Raw genomic sequence first — 16641 nt, 5'->3', positions numbered from 1 at the left:
TAAAATATATAGTAGCTGTACCTCGTCAGGACATTGCACTGGACATGGCAAACGCTTGCCCTCTTCAAGTACCCGAACAAGTCTTGTGACAGTCATTTGACCTTGAGTTGGACCGATCAATTTCAGGAACATCTGAGAGAATGAAAACAATAAGCAATATTACATACTGTAAGTATGCCTAAGTACATAGACATGGGTAATTTATAAGTGGAAGTGCTGATGGAGGCACAGTCACTTACGTTCATTGGACTGTGTTCAGACTCGCAGTATGTGAGCAATTCATACAAAGTAACACCAAATGACCACACATCTGAAGCAATGTAGAACTTGCAATGAATCAAGCATTCTGGTGCATACCTGCAGAATCAAATCCAAAAATTGCATCGAGTAATTCACATGGCAGGGCGTGTGCTTTATACTTTAAATATACCATTATACTTTTAAAAATATGAAATAGAAATCATAAAACATATATTTTGTTCCTCAAAGTATGGGACATCTGTGCTAGAGAATGGGACATTTGCCTCCTACTTTTACAGTTGGCTGTTAGTAGCAGGTATTCCTAGGCTAGTGCAGTTAGCTGTTTAACCCTCGATTCCCCTACTGCCACTCCATCGCCTGAATCCCCCCCACTGCCCACCCCACCACATTGATTTTTTTTTCCAAATGTAAAAACCAGAAAGGACTGCTGACAGATGGACTTGTGGTACTTCCTGTGTAATAGCCATTGATGTACTCCATACTTCTGTGGTTAAATGCCATGTGAACATTAACTGTTTACATCTTCTTTCCTTTGCATGTAAACAATAAAATTAATGAAACGAGGAACCCTGTTGCCCACTGGAGTACTCTGTGATATCTTCCACTCCAGGGAACTCTACTGCCTTTGTAATCCGCTTTTTGCCATTTACAAGATACCAGTGTCCATTGACGATTGCCTGAAATGATATGGCCTCTGTGGTTGAACAAGTGACATGAAAGCTTCATGCTTTGATAATCCAGGAGAAAAAATGTTTCGGGCTCAATTGTTGTTCACAAGTCATCCTACAGCAGATGGCGCAATTGTATGACAATCCATAGGCAGAGCGATTGTATGGAACCCAGGGGAAGATGGGATGGAGATGAAGAAGAGTATTTGTTGACAAGTATAGGTACTACCTACTTTTGGCTCAGTAGGTAACATCCCTTCCTCCGAGCTAGAATCTCCAGGTTCAGGTCCTACCCCAGAACTTGTTGCCCATGGAAGTAGTCTTCACGATGCAGTTCAACAGGTTGATAAATTAGCCCTTCCAACACTTCCCCACTATTTCCCAAAAGGGAGAAAAGTATGGGTGAAGATGGGAAACAAACCAGTACAGGACTGATGGAAGTTCGGATACAGGGCATATAAATTTTCACATTCGATATTGCCAAAACCCTCAAAGAATACTGAAAATCAAAGCTCTTGACACCGTGTTCAAGAGAGGTTTTAATCAACACTCCACTCTTGTTAAAAGAGGTCACACGGCAGAGTCATTTGACCCAGGAAGGAGACTTGTCTTACACTATTGACAAACTGCTTCAAACAGTTGCTATAGGTACAGACTGTGGCAATGCCGTTCATGAACTGCAATACATAGTAAACAGCTGCCATCTTCGGTAGAACCCCTTAAGTGCTCCCCTCACTGTGTACTTTCTCAAGGTATAGGAATTCCATCAGATCTCCCAGCCACACTGAGGCACTGGGTGGAGAGGCTGACCTCCATCCCATCATCATTCGCCTCCAAGAAAGGCCAGGATATTGGCACCCGCACCCGCCTGCAGCTGCTAAATCAGACACTCCAAATATATGGCCACTAAGACAGGGCACCAGTTCAATTTTCAGAATCTCTGACATGGTACTAAAAGGACCCAGAACCCCACAAACTTAGAACACAACCAGAACATTTGCACATGATTGGCCAAACCCCTTCCAGAACGCTCACACTTGTCCTCCACTCCTACAAAGAAACCTACTCATCCTGGACGTAGTCAGATAAGCCCCAGGCAGCACTTTAAACTGTATTAAACCAAACCTCGCACACAAGGATGTGGAGTTCACACTCCGCAGGGCCTCACTTCACATCCCATCCTAACACCAGCCCCAACTCCTCCTCCCACTTGGCCATAACCCCCTCCACTGATACTGTGTCTTCAGACATAATCCTTCCATAGATCATAGAATTTACAGTGCAGAAGGAGACCATTCAGCCCATCGAGTCTGCACCTACTTAAGCCCATGCCTCTACCACATCCCTGTAACCCTGTCTAACATTTTGGACACTAAGGGGCAATTTAGTATGGTCAATCCACCTAACCTGCATTCTTGGGACTGTGGGAGAAAACCGGAGCACCCGGAGGAAAGCCAAACAGTCACGGGGAGAAAGTGCAATCTCCACACAGACAGTCACCCGAGGTCGGAAGTGAACCCAGGACTCTGGAGCTTTGAGGCAGCAGTGCTAACCACTGCGCTGACCTAGGTATACGCGAGGTATTCCCCTCCTCCGACCTTGTGAGTGAAAGAACCATCTCCATATACGAGGTTGGCGACACCACGGGGAATGTCATCGGAAAGATCCGTTTCACAAAGTTGCGAACTTGCAGGCATCTGAATGAGTTAGACTCCGGCAACTCCAAAGTCGCAAACCGTCCTCCAAGAAGAGATCCCCCATTCCTTCCAACCCCTTCTCTTCCCACCCCCGGATGTGGCATCCAACCTCACAGGTTTAAACATTGATTTGCGCAAATCGGTGCCAGCTTCAATACTGCCCCCAATTTACAATGTTGTCGAAATTGTCTCCATATCTTCAGGGTGGAGTCAACCACCACATTTGCTGAATTTTTCACCGGTGATTACGGGAGTGAGGCCTTCACTAGTGCCCTCAATCCAGATCATCTACATGATTTCAACTCCATCCTGACTCAGGTAACGTTCGGATCCCCACACCACTTCAACACCTTCTCTGCATTCGCTGTCCTGTAATAATATATCCGGCTCGACAACGCAAGCCCCCCTGACTTGGTTCCCTCTGAGGGACTGTCCTTCACATCCTCACCACATTGCCTGCCCAAATAAAGGACAAGATCAATTTCTCAACTCTCCAATAAAGGATTTAGGAAGAAGCACAGCAAACATTGGAATAAGAACAGAACTATTGGTCAAATATTCACCTTGAGCGATTGAAACCTGCCTGTCAAGGACAGAGGGACAATATCTCACCTCTGCAAATCGGTCCTGACCCTTCCCACGAAACTCGTACAGTTAAACTGCTGGAGCCAGGCCCAAACCCGAGCCACCTGAATCCCCAGATACCAGAAATGAGATCCCGCTAAGCAGATAGGCAACACCCCCAGATTGACTCTCCTTCCTGGGGGAGTAATGGGAAACACCTCAAAGTTCAATTTGTACCCCGAAAAAGAGCCAAAGCGCCTCAACAGCGCCATTATATCGCCCATAGTGGGGATCAGGTCTGTCACGTACGTAAGAGATCACCAGCATACACAGAGACCCTATGTTCCACCACTCCCCCCACCTCATTATCCCCCTCCACCTATCTGAAGCCCTGAGGGCTATGCCCAAAGATTCTATCGCCAATGCAATCAAGAGGGTGAGTGGGGGAACATAACCCTGTCGTGTTCCCCTGTTCAACTGAAAATATCCCAAACTCATATTGTTTGTGTGGACATTGGCCTTCGGAGCTTTATAGAACCATACCCATGACAAAATTTAAGCCCCTTCCCAAACTCTTCCAGTACCACAAACAAATGGCCTCATTCTACCCTGTCAAAAGCACTCTCAGCATCGAGTGCAACAATGACCTCCTGCTCCCTCCCCTCCGATGGGGATAATACCACATTTAACAACCGCCGTACATTAGATGACAATTGCCGACCCTTAACGAAACCTGTCTGATCCTGCCTAATAACGTGAGGGAGACACTGCTCCAGTCTTAGTACTAATACCTTGGCCAATATCTTAACATCCAAATTTAGTAGGGACATTGGGCGGAATGACCCGCACTCCACCTGGTCCTTATCCTTTTTTTAAGAGAAGCAAAATGGACGCTGGCATCAATGTCACGGGCAGCGGACTTTGTGTTACCGAATCCTCAAACATCTCCACCAGTAACGGTACCAACAATCCTGCAAACCAATTCCACAGGAACCTGTCAGGCCCCGAGGCTTTACCAGTCTGCATTCACCCAATAGCTGTCAGGACCTCCTTCGCACCCAAAAGCTCTTCCAACCATTCCTGCTCTTCCTCCTCCATCTTGGGACACTCCAGAAACGCCACCATGTCCAACACCTCCCCAGGTGGCTCTGATCTATAAAGGTTCAGATAGAATGCTTCAAACTCCCCATTTACTTTATCTGGCGAGGACACCAACCCCCGTGTCGAACCTGAATAGTCTCTCGGGAGGCCACCTGCCATCTCAATTGGCAAGCTAAGGTGTGACTGGCCTTCTCCCCATGTTCGTACATTATAACTGGTGCATCACCTTATCTGCGGCCAGTAAATCAAACTGCATCTGCAGCTTCTTTCTGCTAACCAGGAGCTCTGGAGTGGAATCACTCGAATATCTACCATCTACTTCCAAGGCCTCATACCAACCTTTGGCGTTTCTCCTTTGCCTCCCCATCTATCTGCGCCTTATGTGAGATTATCTCCCCTCTCATCACTGCCTTCAGGGCCTCCACAGAACCAAGGGCAAAACCTCCCCATTCTTATTAAACCCCACATACATATTGATTGTCCTTGATATCATTCCGCAAAACCTCAGATCTGCCAACAGCCCCACATCCAAACTCCATGCCGGCCCCATCTTCCAATACCACATCTGCCAGATGTGGTGCACAATCCAAAATAACTATCACGGAACAGCTTTCCTCACTCCTGGCAGCAGAGTCCTCTCCATCATGAAGAAGTCAATCTGTCAATATACTTTAGGCACTAGAGAAAAGGAGAATTCCCTCTGCCCCCGGGTGCGGAAACTGTCACGGATCCAGCCCCATCCCACCCCAAGGTCAACTGGTGAGAGTCCAAATCTGTATGGCAACCAACATCCTCTTCAGAAGTGATACGTCGTACCAGTTTGGAGCGAACACATTTACCAACACCACAGATTAGCCTTCCAACGCTCCAGTAACTATTGCCTACCTACCTCCCTGATCCGTTGCCATCTTCCCCACCTTTATTCATTAAAATTGCCACCACCCGGTCCCTGCTATCGAAGCCCGAGTGGAACACCTGGCTCACCCAACCCTTCTGAAGCCTAGTCTGGTCCCTCACCCGCAGATGGGTCTCCAGCAAAAGCACCACATTGGCCCTTAAATTCTTCAAATGAGAGAAAACTTTCACTCGCTTCAAAGGGCCCCCCAAGACCCGAACATTTCACATGGCCAATGTTATCTGTTTTGGTCTAACATTGACTGCAACTGGATGCAGTAAAACAAGAAACAGGCTTCCGACACAGGAGATGGTCCAACACTGTTTTATTGAACCTGTTGATTGCTGTACATAATCTGCTGTAGGTTGACACTCTATTAACCTAACTGATAACCTCCTACTGGCATGACCAGACTAGCTCTCTATCACACGGTGATGATGTTCATTGGCCTTTGCACTGTGACTATCTCCCTAGCCGTGTCCTGTGACAGAGGGAGACCCTTAATGCCCTGTGGGCTTTATAGTGGTGGTGTCCTGTCTGGTGATTGGTTGTTCTGTGTCATGTGTGTTCATTGGTTATCCTGTGTGTCAATCACTGCCTGTCTGCATCTCATAATATACATGAGTGGATATTATGGCAGCATCTTGGTACATTCGAATACTGGTGCCTTCCCACCGCACCTCCCTATTTTCTTTGACCCATTTCAGGACCCTCTCAACCGAACACTGTCGCGTTCGTAGTGGCCTATGGCCTCACCCAGAGCGACCTGTGGACCCCGTTCAGCTCGGTGGTAGTTAGGAGCGGGGACCCTGGTCCTCCTCCCCCATCAACTTTGCAAACACTGTAGCAAAGTAGTCGGTTTCCAGGCACTCCACCCCTTCAAGCAACCCCATGATCCTGAGGTTCCGCCTTCGCGTTCTATTCACCAGGTCCTCAACCTTAGCCCTCGGGCCCTTCTTCCTGTCATCCATCATCAACAGCTCAGCTCTCAGTGAAGCTATCTGATCACTGTATCGCAATAAGGTCTACTCCACGCCCTTCAGCATCTCACCATGCTCCTGCACTGTCTCCGGGGTCTTTCCCAATGCCTCCTTTACCGGGCCCAATGCGTCCTCCACCGGCTTTTTGAGGGTCGCCATCATCTCCCTCCCTTGCCTCTCAAAATGTTTGCCAAATGGTCTCTCAAACGTGGTTGCCATTACCTCCATCACCTTATCCACAGTAATAGGCGCAGCCCCACCCAATGAGCTTGTCTCTGTCATCTTTGTTCCCACAGGACTCTGCACCTTCCCCAGCTTCTCTCAAGGGTGACTGCTTGTACCCTTCTTTCCAGTGTTTCTTTTGCATAATTGACATCTTCTTGTAAAGAACTATAAAATGGGACGGGTCTGCCCACAAATTACTACAGTATCGGGAACCGGGCTAAAAACCGAGGACCCTGGTAGGAGCTACTTGCGTGCGACCTCCTTCAACATGCCGCCAGCAGAATCAACGTTATTTACATACTTACAGCAACTAGGAATACTTAGTAAAAAAGGCTATCAGCAAAACATAAACAGCAAAGTTTCCAACACAATGAACTGGGACAAAATGCAATGTAATTTACCAAAAAGACATGGAGAATCGAACATTTATCTAGCTGTAAGATGCCTATTTGAACATGCCAAGAGGGTGAGCTGCAAATATTGGGTGTCCTATGGCAACAGTCAACATTTTTGAGGAGATGGTGGATAAGGTGATGGAGGCAATGACATTCTAAATTTTCTGCTTTTAGTCAACTTAAATGAGGCCTCAATGAGCAGTGGCAGCAGAACTGATGGGAGGGCGGAAACGAGAGGAAAGATCTGTCAGACTGGACCCATGGCACATTCCCACCTCCGTGGGATTATGGAGTAGCGGGATTAACATTGGGAATGGTTCTCTGGCCACTCTTGGTGGATAAGCAATTCAGCTTTTTATGGTAATATCCCAGATTTTTGATCCAGTGCATAGAGTACCCATCATTCCAAAAGGTTATCAATAAAACAATAGCAGTCGTACAGTGGCACGGCAGCCATTAGGGTCAGTGGCTCCAATCTATTTGGAAGTCTCAGTCCCAAAGAATCTGCAACTGAGATAGTGCGCCTAACTGCAGGAGAGTTTCCCTCTGATCTCTAAAGGCCTGAACCGTTCCAGCTTCCATGCTTCCTTTGATTTGTGGCTATCGACCCGAAATGCAGTCACCCTTGCACCTTCTGGCCGACTACAGCAGCTCCACCCTCTGACAGTGGGGCTACCAATCCTTAACTGCTGGAAGGCCTTCTATCCACTGTCCAGAGTCCAGAGCCACCTATTATCCTTCATTCTGATACGACTCCTTCAAAATTGTCCTCTGGGTCCCCTTGCCGGCCTTAACTAGTCCGACCTGCATTTTCATTCCAATGGTAGGATCAGGACCTTACAATGAAAATTCAGCCCCACCTGTCAGAAAAATCATATATGGCTATGGATCTATCCCATGATCCTCACTGCCTGTGAGCCTCTGTGTATCTTGCAGAGAATTGGGAAGTCTTACATGCTAACATCCCTCACCTTGATGAGCAAAGATAAAGACTAACATTAACTCTTACCAAAACACAGGACTGTCCAAGTCATCTTGCACTTTGTAATATTCTTTGTTTGTCTGAATGGCTTTTGTTAGTCCAAAGTCTCCAATTTTTACCCGGTTTTCGTTTTCTACAAGGACATTTCTTGCAGCTAAATCTCGATGAACATATTGCAGAGATCCCAGGTACTCCATTCCCTAAAACAATAGTTTGCAATTCTTATTACTGTGTTAAAGTCAACATTCAATATAAATGCAGCCTAATTCATGTAAATATGCTTTTTTTAACAAGAAGAGCCTTTTATGTTACCCTAGTGTCCAGATTTATCACCATAGTTTGCAGACCCCAGTAATATCACTTACAATTGGTCTCACCTCAACCGGCTTGATCTTTCTCCCACTTCCCCTCTCTGCTGCCCCTTCCTATAGGCCTCTCGTTCACAGCTCCCTACAATGGCCAAAAACCTATACTTCTGACAATCAATTTAGTTATTTATTATCTTCAAGGCGGCTTTCCAAATTTATTCCATGCCCTTCCTATTTTGCTGTGTGATATTATTTATGGGGAGTTGCAATGTGCATCCTATGATTGAGTGAACACAGAGAGGCTGTGACAGCAGATTGACCCGTGTTAACAATGTATAACTGTCGGGGCGGCGCGAAGGCACAGTGGTTAGCACTCTTTCCTTATGGCGCTGAGGACCTGGGTTCAATCCCGGCCCTGGTCACTGTCCGTGTGGAGTTTGCACATTCTCCTTGTGTCTGCATGGGTTTCACCCCACAACCCAAAGATGTGCAGGCTAGGTGGATTGGCAATGCCAAATTGCCCCTTAATTGAATTTTTTTTAAAAACAATCAAAACTGTCAACGAAATGGCAGAAGGCAGAGAGGATATCTGCATCAAGTAGAAAGAATAGGCACTTAGAAGCAATTTTTCAGAACTATTCTTAGTCAACAGCAATATTTGTTAAAGGTGATCAATATGCCAGCTCTCTCCTCCCAAGGCTTTCCCTCCCACGTGATAGTGTGATACTGATAAGTATGAGAGTAGCTGATTCTCAGGGAAAGAGAACACCAGGGTTCGTGTTCCCAGTTGTTCTTGTTGAAAGTGAAATTGTGTGGTTGCTGGGGAGTACAGAATGGAATGGCTGTTCTGGCCTCAACACTGATGCAGAAGTTGAATTGGAAAATGAAACTGAATTTTTGAAACAATAGAAATCAACAGAGCATTAGAAAAAACATATGAAATACTGATTATGCTCTGGAACAGATCATCAATTACTTTTGGAAATATATTATTTGGTTGAGGTACAATGAATATAATCGGTGTTATTCACTATAAAGCTGAAACTTATTGTTACTGATGTATAATTTACAACAAGACAATTACTTGCCTTACAAATTTGCAGTGCGTATCGAATTTGGCTTTTCAAATTAACTTTTTGTTTATGACGTGGAAGATATTCTTTCAGGCTTCCAGCAGGAAGATATTCCATAATCAGCTTCATCCCTCTTCCACCTGGAAAGAGATCAAATAGAGGAAAATTTAGTTAAAAATTACACAAGATGACGCAAGGAATCATGAATGAGAAAAAGCAATTTGGTCCACGAAACACATGCATCTGGCAGATTATTTGCAATCCTCTATCAACAATTCAACTCATTTCACCTTCAAACAAAATGTTCCTCCCTATTCCACCAAAGTAAATCAAAGATGGATTTTACAATCTATGTTACACGTTCTTGACTTGTGTAGTCTTTCATGGAATAATTCCACAGTTCCAGCTGAACAGATAATCAAATGAAATGGAAACTTTGCAAACCTTGTGCTAGGGTTAGGGTTCCTTTTTTTCAAATTCCTTTCTCTTCTTAAGGTGTTGAATCCCTTATGGGGTGTACAGTTCAATGGCTTCCAATACTATGCTTAACTGGTCATGAGTCATGTTTGAGCTTTAACAGAGTCAGCATGCCACAGCTAAACTAATTGCTGATCTCCGCAAACACCCACAGAACTGTACTTGTGCGCAGGAAATGTCCGTTGAAGTTGCTGTGCTACAGATCTGCAAGCACCTGCATCAAGTAGTTATTTATATACCTACAAGATGCTTTGTAGCTCAGCTCAATCTTACATTCATTGAAATTACATATACAAATTCAAGCAAGTGTCACCATCTATCACCCAGAAACTTTGGCTAATGTTTCCACCCCCTTAACATAGGTTCACTGACACCATTGACACAGTTTTCCCAGATGAGCGACATGGTAGCACAGCAGTTTGCACTGTTGCTTCACAGCGCCAGGGTCCCAGGTTCGATTCCCGCCTTGTGTCACTGTCTGTGTGGAGTCTGCATGTCCTCCCTGTATCTGCGCGAGTTCCCTCCGGTGCCAAAAGATGTGCTTGTTAGGTGAATTGGACTTTCTGAATTGTCCCTCGGTGTACCCGAACAGGCGCCGGAGTGTGGCGATTAGGGGCTTTTCACAGTAACTTCACTGCAGTGTGAAGGTAAGCCTACTTCTGACACTAATAAAGATTATTATTATAAAAGCTAAATACTGCCTGTAATTAAACCTAAAAAATATCCCTGGCCTGTAAGTTTTATTACCGTATACTATATTTACCAAGTAAGGATTCAGGGAAACTCAAAACAGACTTTGTTTTAAATCACATGATTGTTCTTTGCAGAATTCATTTTGTTTTATAATTTCCATTTTGTACAAAACATGCAAAAAAATAAAAGAATGGGGACTTGCCTTCCTCGGTGCATATTCCCTTGTACTTCACTATATTTTCATGATAAAGAGTCTTTAGAATTTCAACTTCTCTCTTGAGATCTGCTTTATGTTCTTCACTGCTATCTGGTTTTAAAGATTTGACAGCAACAAGTTCGCCTGTGTTGTCACCTTCTGGATCATAGCGACAGAGCTCAACCTTTCCAAAATGACCCTTGTGAAATTAAAATAAAAACAGCATTTACCAAATCTCCAACTTCATTGAAACATATCACTGTTACTGAACAGTTTATTCCAAGTCAGGGTGATCAAGGGGCTCCAAGGGCAAAACGTCTGAATTCAAATCTGAACTAAGTTAATGTCCTCTCCATTCCTGATCATGAAGCTGCAAGTTGGAACATCACCACCTTGAACTTACCTTTTCCTTCCAATGCAACAATTTGTTTTTAAATTCCCATTGTGATCCCTTTTTGAATTCCTTAACTTCCAGAAGGATAGCCTGATCTTGACCGTAGATTTCTCTATGATAATTGTCAATGCCATTTTGTGATATAGCCAATATAATGACAAATTCAATATGCTGCTTACTCATGGTCCTTTTCCCCCTAAAGGAGGGTAATGATTAGAAAACAAAAAATGACTGGAGGTGCTGGGGTGGTTCGGGTTCGGGCTGGGGTTTGTTGACTGGGTCCGGCTGCTATATAAGGCGCCAGTCGCGAGTGTACGAATGAATCAAGTGAGGTTGGGGTATTTCAGGCTGCACTGGGGGCCGAGGCAGGGCTGTCCGCTCTCCCCATTGCTCTTTGCCTTGGTGATAGAGCCGCTGGCAATGGCACTTAGGGCATAAAGGGACTGGAGAGGGGTTGAGCACGGGGACGTTGAGCACAGGTTCTCATTGTATGTGGACGACCTGTTGCTGTATATTTCGGACCCAGTGGGGCGTATTGGAGGCATCATGGAGATCCTGGGGGAGTTCGGCCGGTTCTCGGGGTACAAGTTAAATATTGGGGAAAGCGAAATGTTCCCGATTGTGACTAGGGGGCAGGAAAGGAGGCTAGGGGAGTTGCCGTTTAAGGTGGTGGGGGCAAGTTTTAGATACTTGGGTATCCAGGTTGTGCGGGGCTGGGCAAAGTTGCACAGGCTGAACCTGGCTCGGGTAGTAGAGCAGATGAAGGTGGATTTTTAGAGGTGGGATGTGCTGCCACTGGTGCTGGCAGAGGGTGTGCTGACAGTAGAAACGCTGCCAAGGTTTCTGTTTGTGTTTCAGAACCTTTCACTCTTGATCTCCATGTAATTTTCTAAAAAGGTCAATGCGCTGATCTCTGGATTTGTGTGGGTGGGGAAGACCCTCTGGGTGTGGAGGCAGTATTTGGGGCTGAAGGATGCCTCGGTGTGAGCACCGATCTGCAACAACCATAGGTTTGCACCAATGGGGCTGGTTTTGGGGTTGGTGGCAGGCAGGGATTGAGCACTTTGACGATCTGTTTTTTGGCGTCAAATTTGCAAAGTTGGAGGACCTGGAGAAAATGTACGAGTTACCCAGGGGGAATTACTTTAGGTACCTGCAGGTTCGAGACTTTGTAAGGAGCGAGGTGCTGTCCATTCTGGGCTGCTGCCCCTGGGGTTGCAGGATAAGGTACTGTTGAGGGATGAAATAGGGGAGGGGAAGGTGTCCGATGTCTGAATGGGAGTTGAATGAATGGGAAGGAGCCCCAATGGGGGACATTAAGTGCAAGTGGGGGGAGGGGCTGGGAGGGCAGGTGGGTGGCCGAGACATGGGCAGAGGCCTTGCGGAGGGTGAGCATGCCCTCGTTGTGTGCGAGGCTAAGCCTCATCCACTTCAAAGTGGTACAAAGGGTGCATATAATGGTGGCGAGGATGAGAAGGTTCTTTGAGGGGGTAGAGGACAGGTGCAGGCATTGCACGTGGTGGGGGGGGGGGCACGAATCACGTCCACATGTACTGGGCGTGTCCAGGATTGAGGGGGTTCTGGCAGGGGTTCTCTGACGTGATGTCCGAGGTGCTGGGTTTGAAGGTGGTCACGGATCCTGAGGTGATGATATTTGGCGTATCGGAAGACCCAGGAGTCCGGAGGCGAGAGGCCAATGTTTTGGCCTTGACTCAAAGTGCCAAAATCGGGTGTGGCTGAATGACCTGGCGGGATTCCTGAGGTTGCAGGAGGTTACATTTGCTTTAATGGGGTTGGCGGATGGGTTGACCCTGAGGTGGAAGCAGTTATGGATTTCTTTAGGGCGGTCAGCAAGGTGGGGGGGAGGGGGGGGGGGTGTTGGTTGTTTATTGAGTTGTTCTTTGGGTCAAACATGTCTCCACGTATCTGAATAATATTTCCAAGCAAAATATTGCAGGTGCTGGAAATCTGAAATGAAAATCAAAAAGCGTTGGAAAGACTCAGATTTCTGCAATGACTGGAATCATAAATCTGACCAGTGGCTTCATGCAGTGATTATATTTTTTAAATTAGAAGTTATGCTCCCATTTTCAGATCTTGAATTCAAATCAGTCAAAAGGCTCCATTTATCTAGTTGAGGATTGTATATCTCTGTCCGAGAGTCAAGCTCAAAATCAACAGTTATTATCCAGCTGAGGGCAAATTAATTTTAAAAAGAGCCCGTGACCAAATCTGACAATCTTTTTAAATGGGACATTGATATTGTACAGTTTCTGCTGGCAAGTAACTTAAAGCAAGTCAATTCAGTTAAATTGTTACATCACAAGATACATTACGTTTCCATAATGTGAGAACTCTTAATTATTACAAAAGTTATGTAATGTGAAAAAGCCATCGGAACCATCAAGTTTATTCATTCACACGCCATGGACAGCTCCAGTTTTATTTTGGACTCCTATCTGACCCATATGATCTTTTAAGAAAGGATTCTGTAAACTTTTCTCCCTGCTCCTAAAAGATAAATCAAGCAGCTCTCCAGAATACATATTTAACGTTATATCATATATTGTTTATCTATGATTGTTGCCTTCCTTTGAAAGACACTTCCACATCGCTCTAATACCTTAGAACATCAGGTTTCACACAGCACTGAATCATCTCTGTTAATTACTGGGGCTGGTTTAGCACAGTGGGTTAATCAGCTGACTTGTAATGCAGAACAATGCCAGCAGCACGGGCTCAATTCCTGTACCAGCCTCCCCTAACAAGCACCAGAATGTGACGACTAGGGGCTTTTCGCAGTAACTTCATTGAAGCCTACTTGTGACAATCAGCGATTATATATTATATTACTGCTGTTAAATTCTTATTCCTGTCGCCATCCAAATATTTAATCCGATCTTTCAGCATTGATTTAAATTAGAGTCTGGTGTAAATGTATTACTGTTTGGAAGAAAAAAGTTCCTCTCATCTCAAGTTTAGATTAAGGTTTGTTAACTTTACATTTTTGTTCTCAGAAGCCTGTTTTGCAGCTACATTATCCATTTTCGTCTCCAGTCAAATTTGAAGCATCACCGTCTATTTCACCATATCATCATTTTATTTCTACACCTCAAAATCACAGGACTTCTTCCCTCAGTTTCCCCTTCCACCTACAAATCTATAGGCATCAAAATACCCAAATTTGGTATCAACTAATTAATTTGCCTTCTCTCCAACCATGGTCAAACTTGGTGATTTCCTGCAATTAGGCTTTCACGCAGTAATTTAAAAGGATCACAATCTCTAGGTGCAGTGGGCAAATAAAAGCAGCTGCTTACCTCACCCAGATCCCTTATCCTTCGGAGAAATCGTTTTTCAAACTGAGTTGGATCAATTTCTGCCTTGGGTTTATCTTCAGGAACTATATTTGGATCTGACCATGAACATTGAAAAAAAAACAGTAAAAAAATAAAGTAAAAGATCAGATGGTTAAGGTTATTTATTTTCTTTGGTCTCTTTATGACAGTGCCGACGACAACTGTTTGTTAACATCCTCAATCCCAAGCAACATCCTGCTCGAGTTTTGGCTTGTGCAATGATGGGACGTGTGTCTCTGCCTGTGATTCTGCACAAAATGTCATGATTACAGTCATGTTACTGTGGGTATTTACCAGGTCAGGGGAAATCCCCTCTGCACCGGAACAATGCAGATCTAAGAGCCTGTAACATAGGCCCTTTTCCAAAGTGAGCTTTCACTTGTTCTATGGATGATTGATAATTCTGCCTCCCAAAGAGTTCCTCTGCTTTTCTTTGCTTTAGAATAAGAAAAAGGTCAGAGACGCACCACATTTCGGTCACAACATCCAAAAGGTATCGAGAGGAAGTTCCTGAGCGCTTGGAATAATACGTGTGCCAAGAGACGAGGTAAAAGGGACTTAGGTCTGCAAATGGTCCCGGTCACAATATATACACACCGTTGATGTACTTAGAAACAATTACTTTTGGATACATGCAGAAAAATTATTTTTGATGTTACAGCCTCTTACTCTGCTCTTGCAGTTTGTTGATATCTCTCATGATGGCCCTGAAGAATGGCCGCTCGGGTGGATTGTAGGTCATGCACTGCTGCATTAGCTCAGCTAATTCCTTACAGGAGGATGGGGGGGTGAGTTTACACCGAGCCTCGTAGAATCTCTCTTTCTGTGTCATAAGCAGATAGGAAAACATTGGTTATAATATGTGAATTACATATTTTAGGTACAAGCATTGTAGGACATCACCATGGCCAAAAAGTCGACAGAAAATTAGATAAATAAATAAGTTAGATGATGTCAATCGTGAGTTTTAAAAGTGTGGAAATTGTAGGAAAAAGGAGTTAGAGGAAGAACAGTATGATAAAACTCTAATTTTAGTTTTGTGTATAATGACCCACAGTGAAAATGGATTGGGCCTCTCATTTTCTTAACTGTAGGTGCACCCACTGCCATTGGACCCAAATTCTGAAATTCCCTTCCTAAACAGCACTGTGGGTGGGCCTACATCACATGGTCTGTAATGGTTCAAGAAGCAGAGTACCATCACCTGCTCGAGGGAAATTAGGAACGGTCAATAAAAGCTGCCCTTACCAGCGATGCCAACAACTCAAGAACAAATAAAATGAATTGTTAAAACAGAGAGACTCCAGATGACTTGCCTTTCCTACAAAATTCAATTTTACAAAGGCGCCCACCTTCAATGGCATTTTCTAACAGTCAACGAAACACAGGTGAGTTAATTAGTTACTTTCAAAGTGCTTTTTCTTTGATAATCAAAGTACCATTACAAAAATAAAGGCCGCAAAATGGTCCCTGGGCACTTGGAATAGCAAATGTGCCCAGATTAAGGCAAAGAGCCAAGGTTCAACCTTGACCCTAGTACATCTCATTGTTTCCAAAACTTCTATAAGATCAAGCAAAGGTTACAGCAGGAGTCTAATCAGAACAATGTTTCCTTTGTTATGTCACTGATGCAAAAATTCATTAAAAGTAATCAATGTGAACTTTATCCCAACAAAAATTTTTAAATTTGTGCTGCAGCTTTCTTATCCCCTACAAACGATTCTGAAAAACATCAGATCAGAAACTGCTAGAAGCTGAAGAGAAAAATATTCCTAAGTGCAGCTGACTGCCAAAGAATGGTGGCCTCTAGGAAATGATATGCATAGCAGATGCTCAGACAGTACAATCCAAATGCAGCTCGGAGCATCCCAGCTCTAGGCAAAATGATCAATTCCTGGCTTTGGGGAGAGACTGAATCTCCCAAAAATGTTTAACTGAAGGTACTAACAGACAACATCCAGTGCTGGCTAGGCCTATCCCCGATTGCCCTGGAGAAGCTGGTGAGCCATCTTCTTCAACTGCAGATCTCAACTTGGTGTAGGTATACCTAAAATGCTATTAGGAAAGAAATTCCGGAATTCTCAACCAACAACAGTGAAGAATTGATATATTTCCAAGTCAGGATGGTGTGCAGTTGGGTGGGTGGGGGCATCCTATACGTGGTACACACTGCTGCCACTATGCACGGGTAGCGGAGGGAATGAATGTTCAATCAATAAATTGCATATTATGAAATAAGTATTTATTATGCTTCCATTAAACACTTATTTTAGAGGTAGAAATTTAAGCTACTGACAAAAATTCTTTAAAATGACAAGAGCATTAAAATCGGAAGAATCAGCAGCCAAATTTCACAAAATTTCATGCCTACTA

The 16641-nt window shown here is 44.5% G+C and overlaps 1 protein-coding gene across 2 annotated transcripts in view; it reads right to left on the bottom strand.

Moving 5' to 3' along the window:
• jak1 (Janus kinase 1) overlaps window positions 1-16641 on the bottom strand; it is a 195960-nt gene that overhangs the window by 3368 nt on the left and 175951 nt on the right. For both annotated transcript variants that reach the window (XM_038794475.1, XM_038794474.1), the window contains exons 17-23: window positions 14938-15091; window positions 14230-14324; window positions 10522-10714; window positions 9165-9289; window positions 7796-7968; window positions 240-357; window positions 22-132 (exon numbers count right to left, since the gene is read on the bottom strand). In XM_038794475.1, coding sequence (XP_038650403.1) covers window positions 22-132; window positions 240-357; window positions 7796-7968; window positions 9165-9289; window positions 10522-10714; window positions 14230-14324; window positions 14938-15091 — 969 coding nt within the window. The remainder of the gene's footprint in view (window positions 1-21; window positions 133-239; window positions 358-7795; window positions 7969-9164; window positions 9290-10521; window positions 10715-14229; window positions 14325-14937; window positions 15092-16641) is intronic.

This window comes from Scyliorhinus canicula, chromosome 4 (assembly GCF_902713615.1).
Source record: "Scyliorhinus canicula chromosome 4, sScyCan1.1, whole genome shotgun sequence".
In the NCBI taxonomy this organism is placed as follows: Eukaryota; Metazoa; Chordata; class Chondrichthyes; order Carcharhiniformes; family Scyliorhinidae; genus Scyliorhinus; species Scyliorhinus canicula.
Note: the sequence above shows the minus strand (reverse complement) of the source record. Positions and strands in the feature narration are given on the sequence as shown.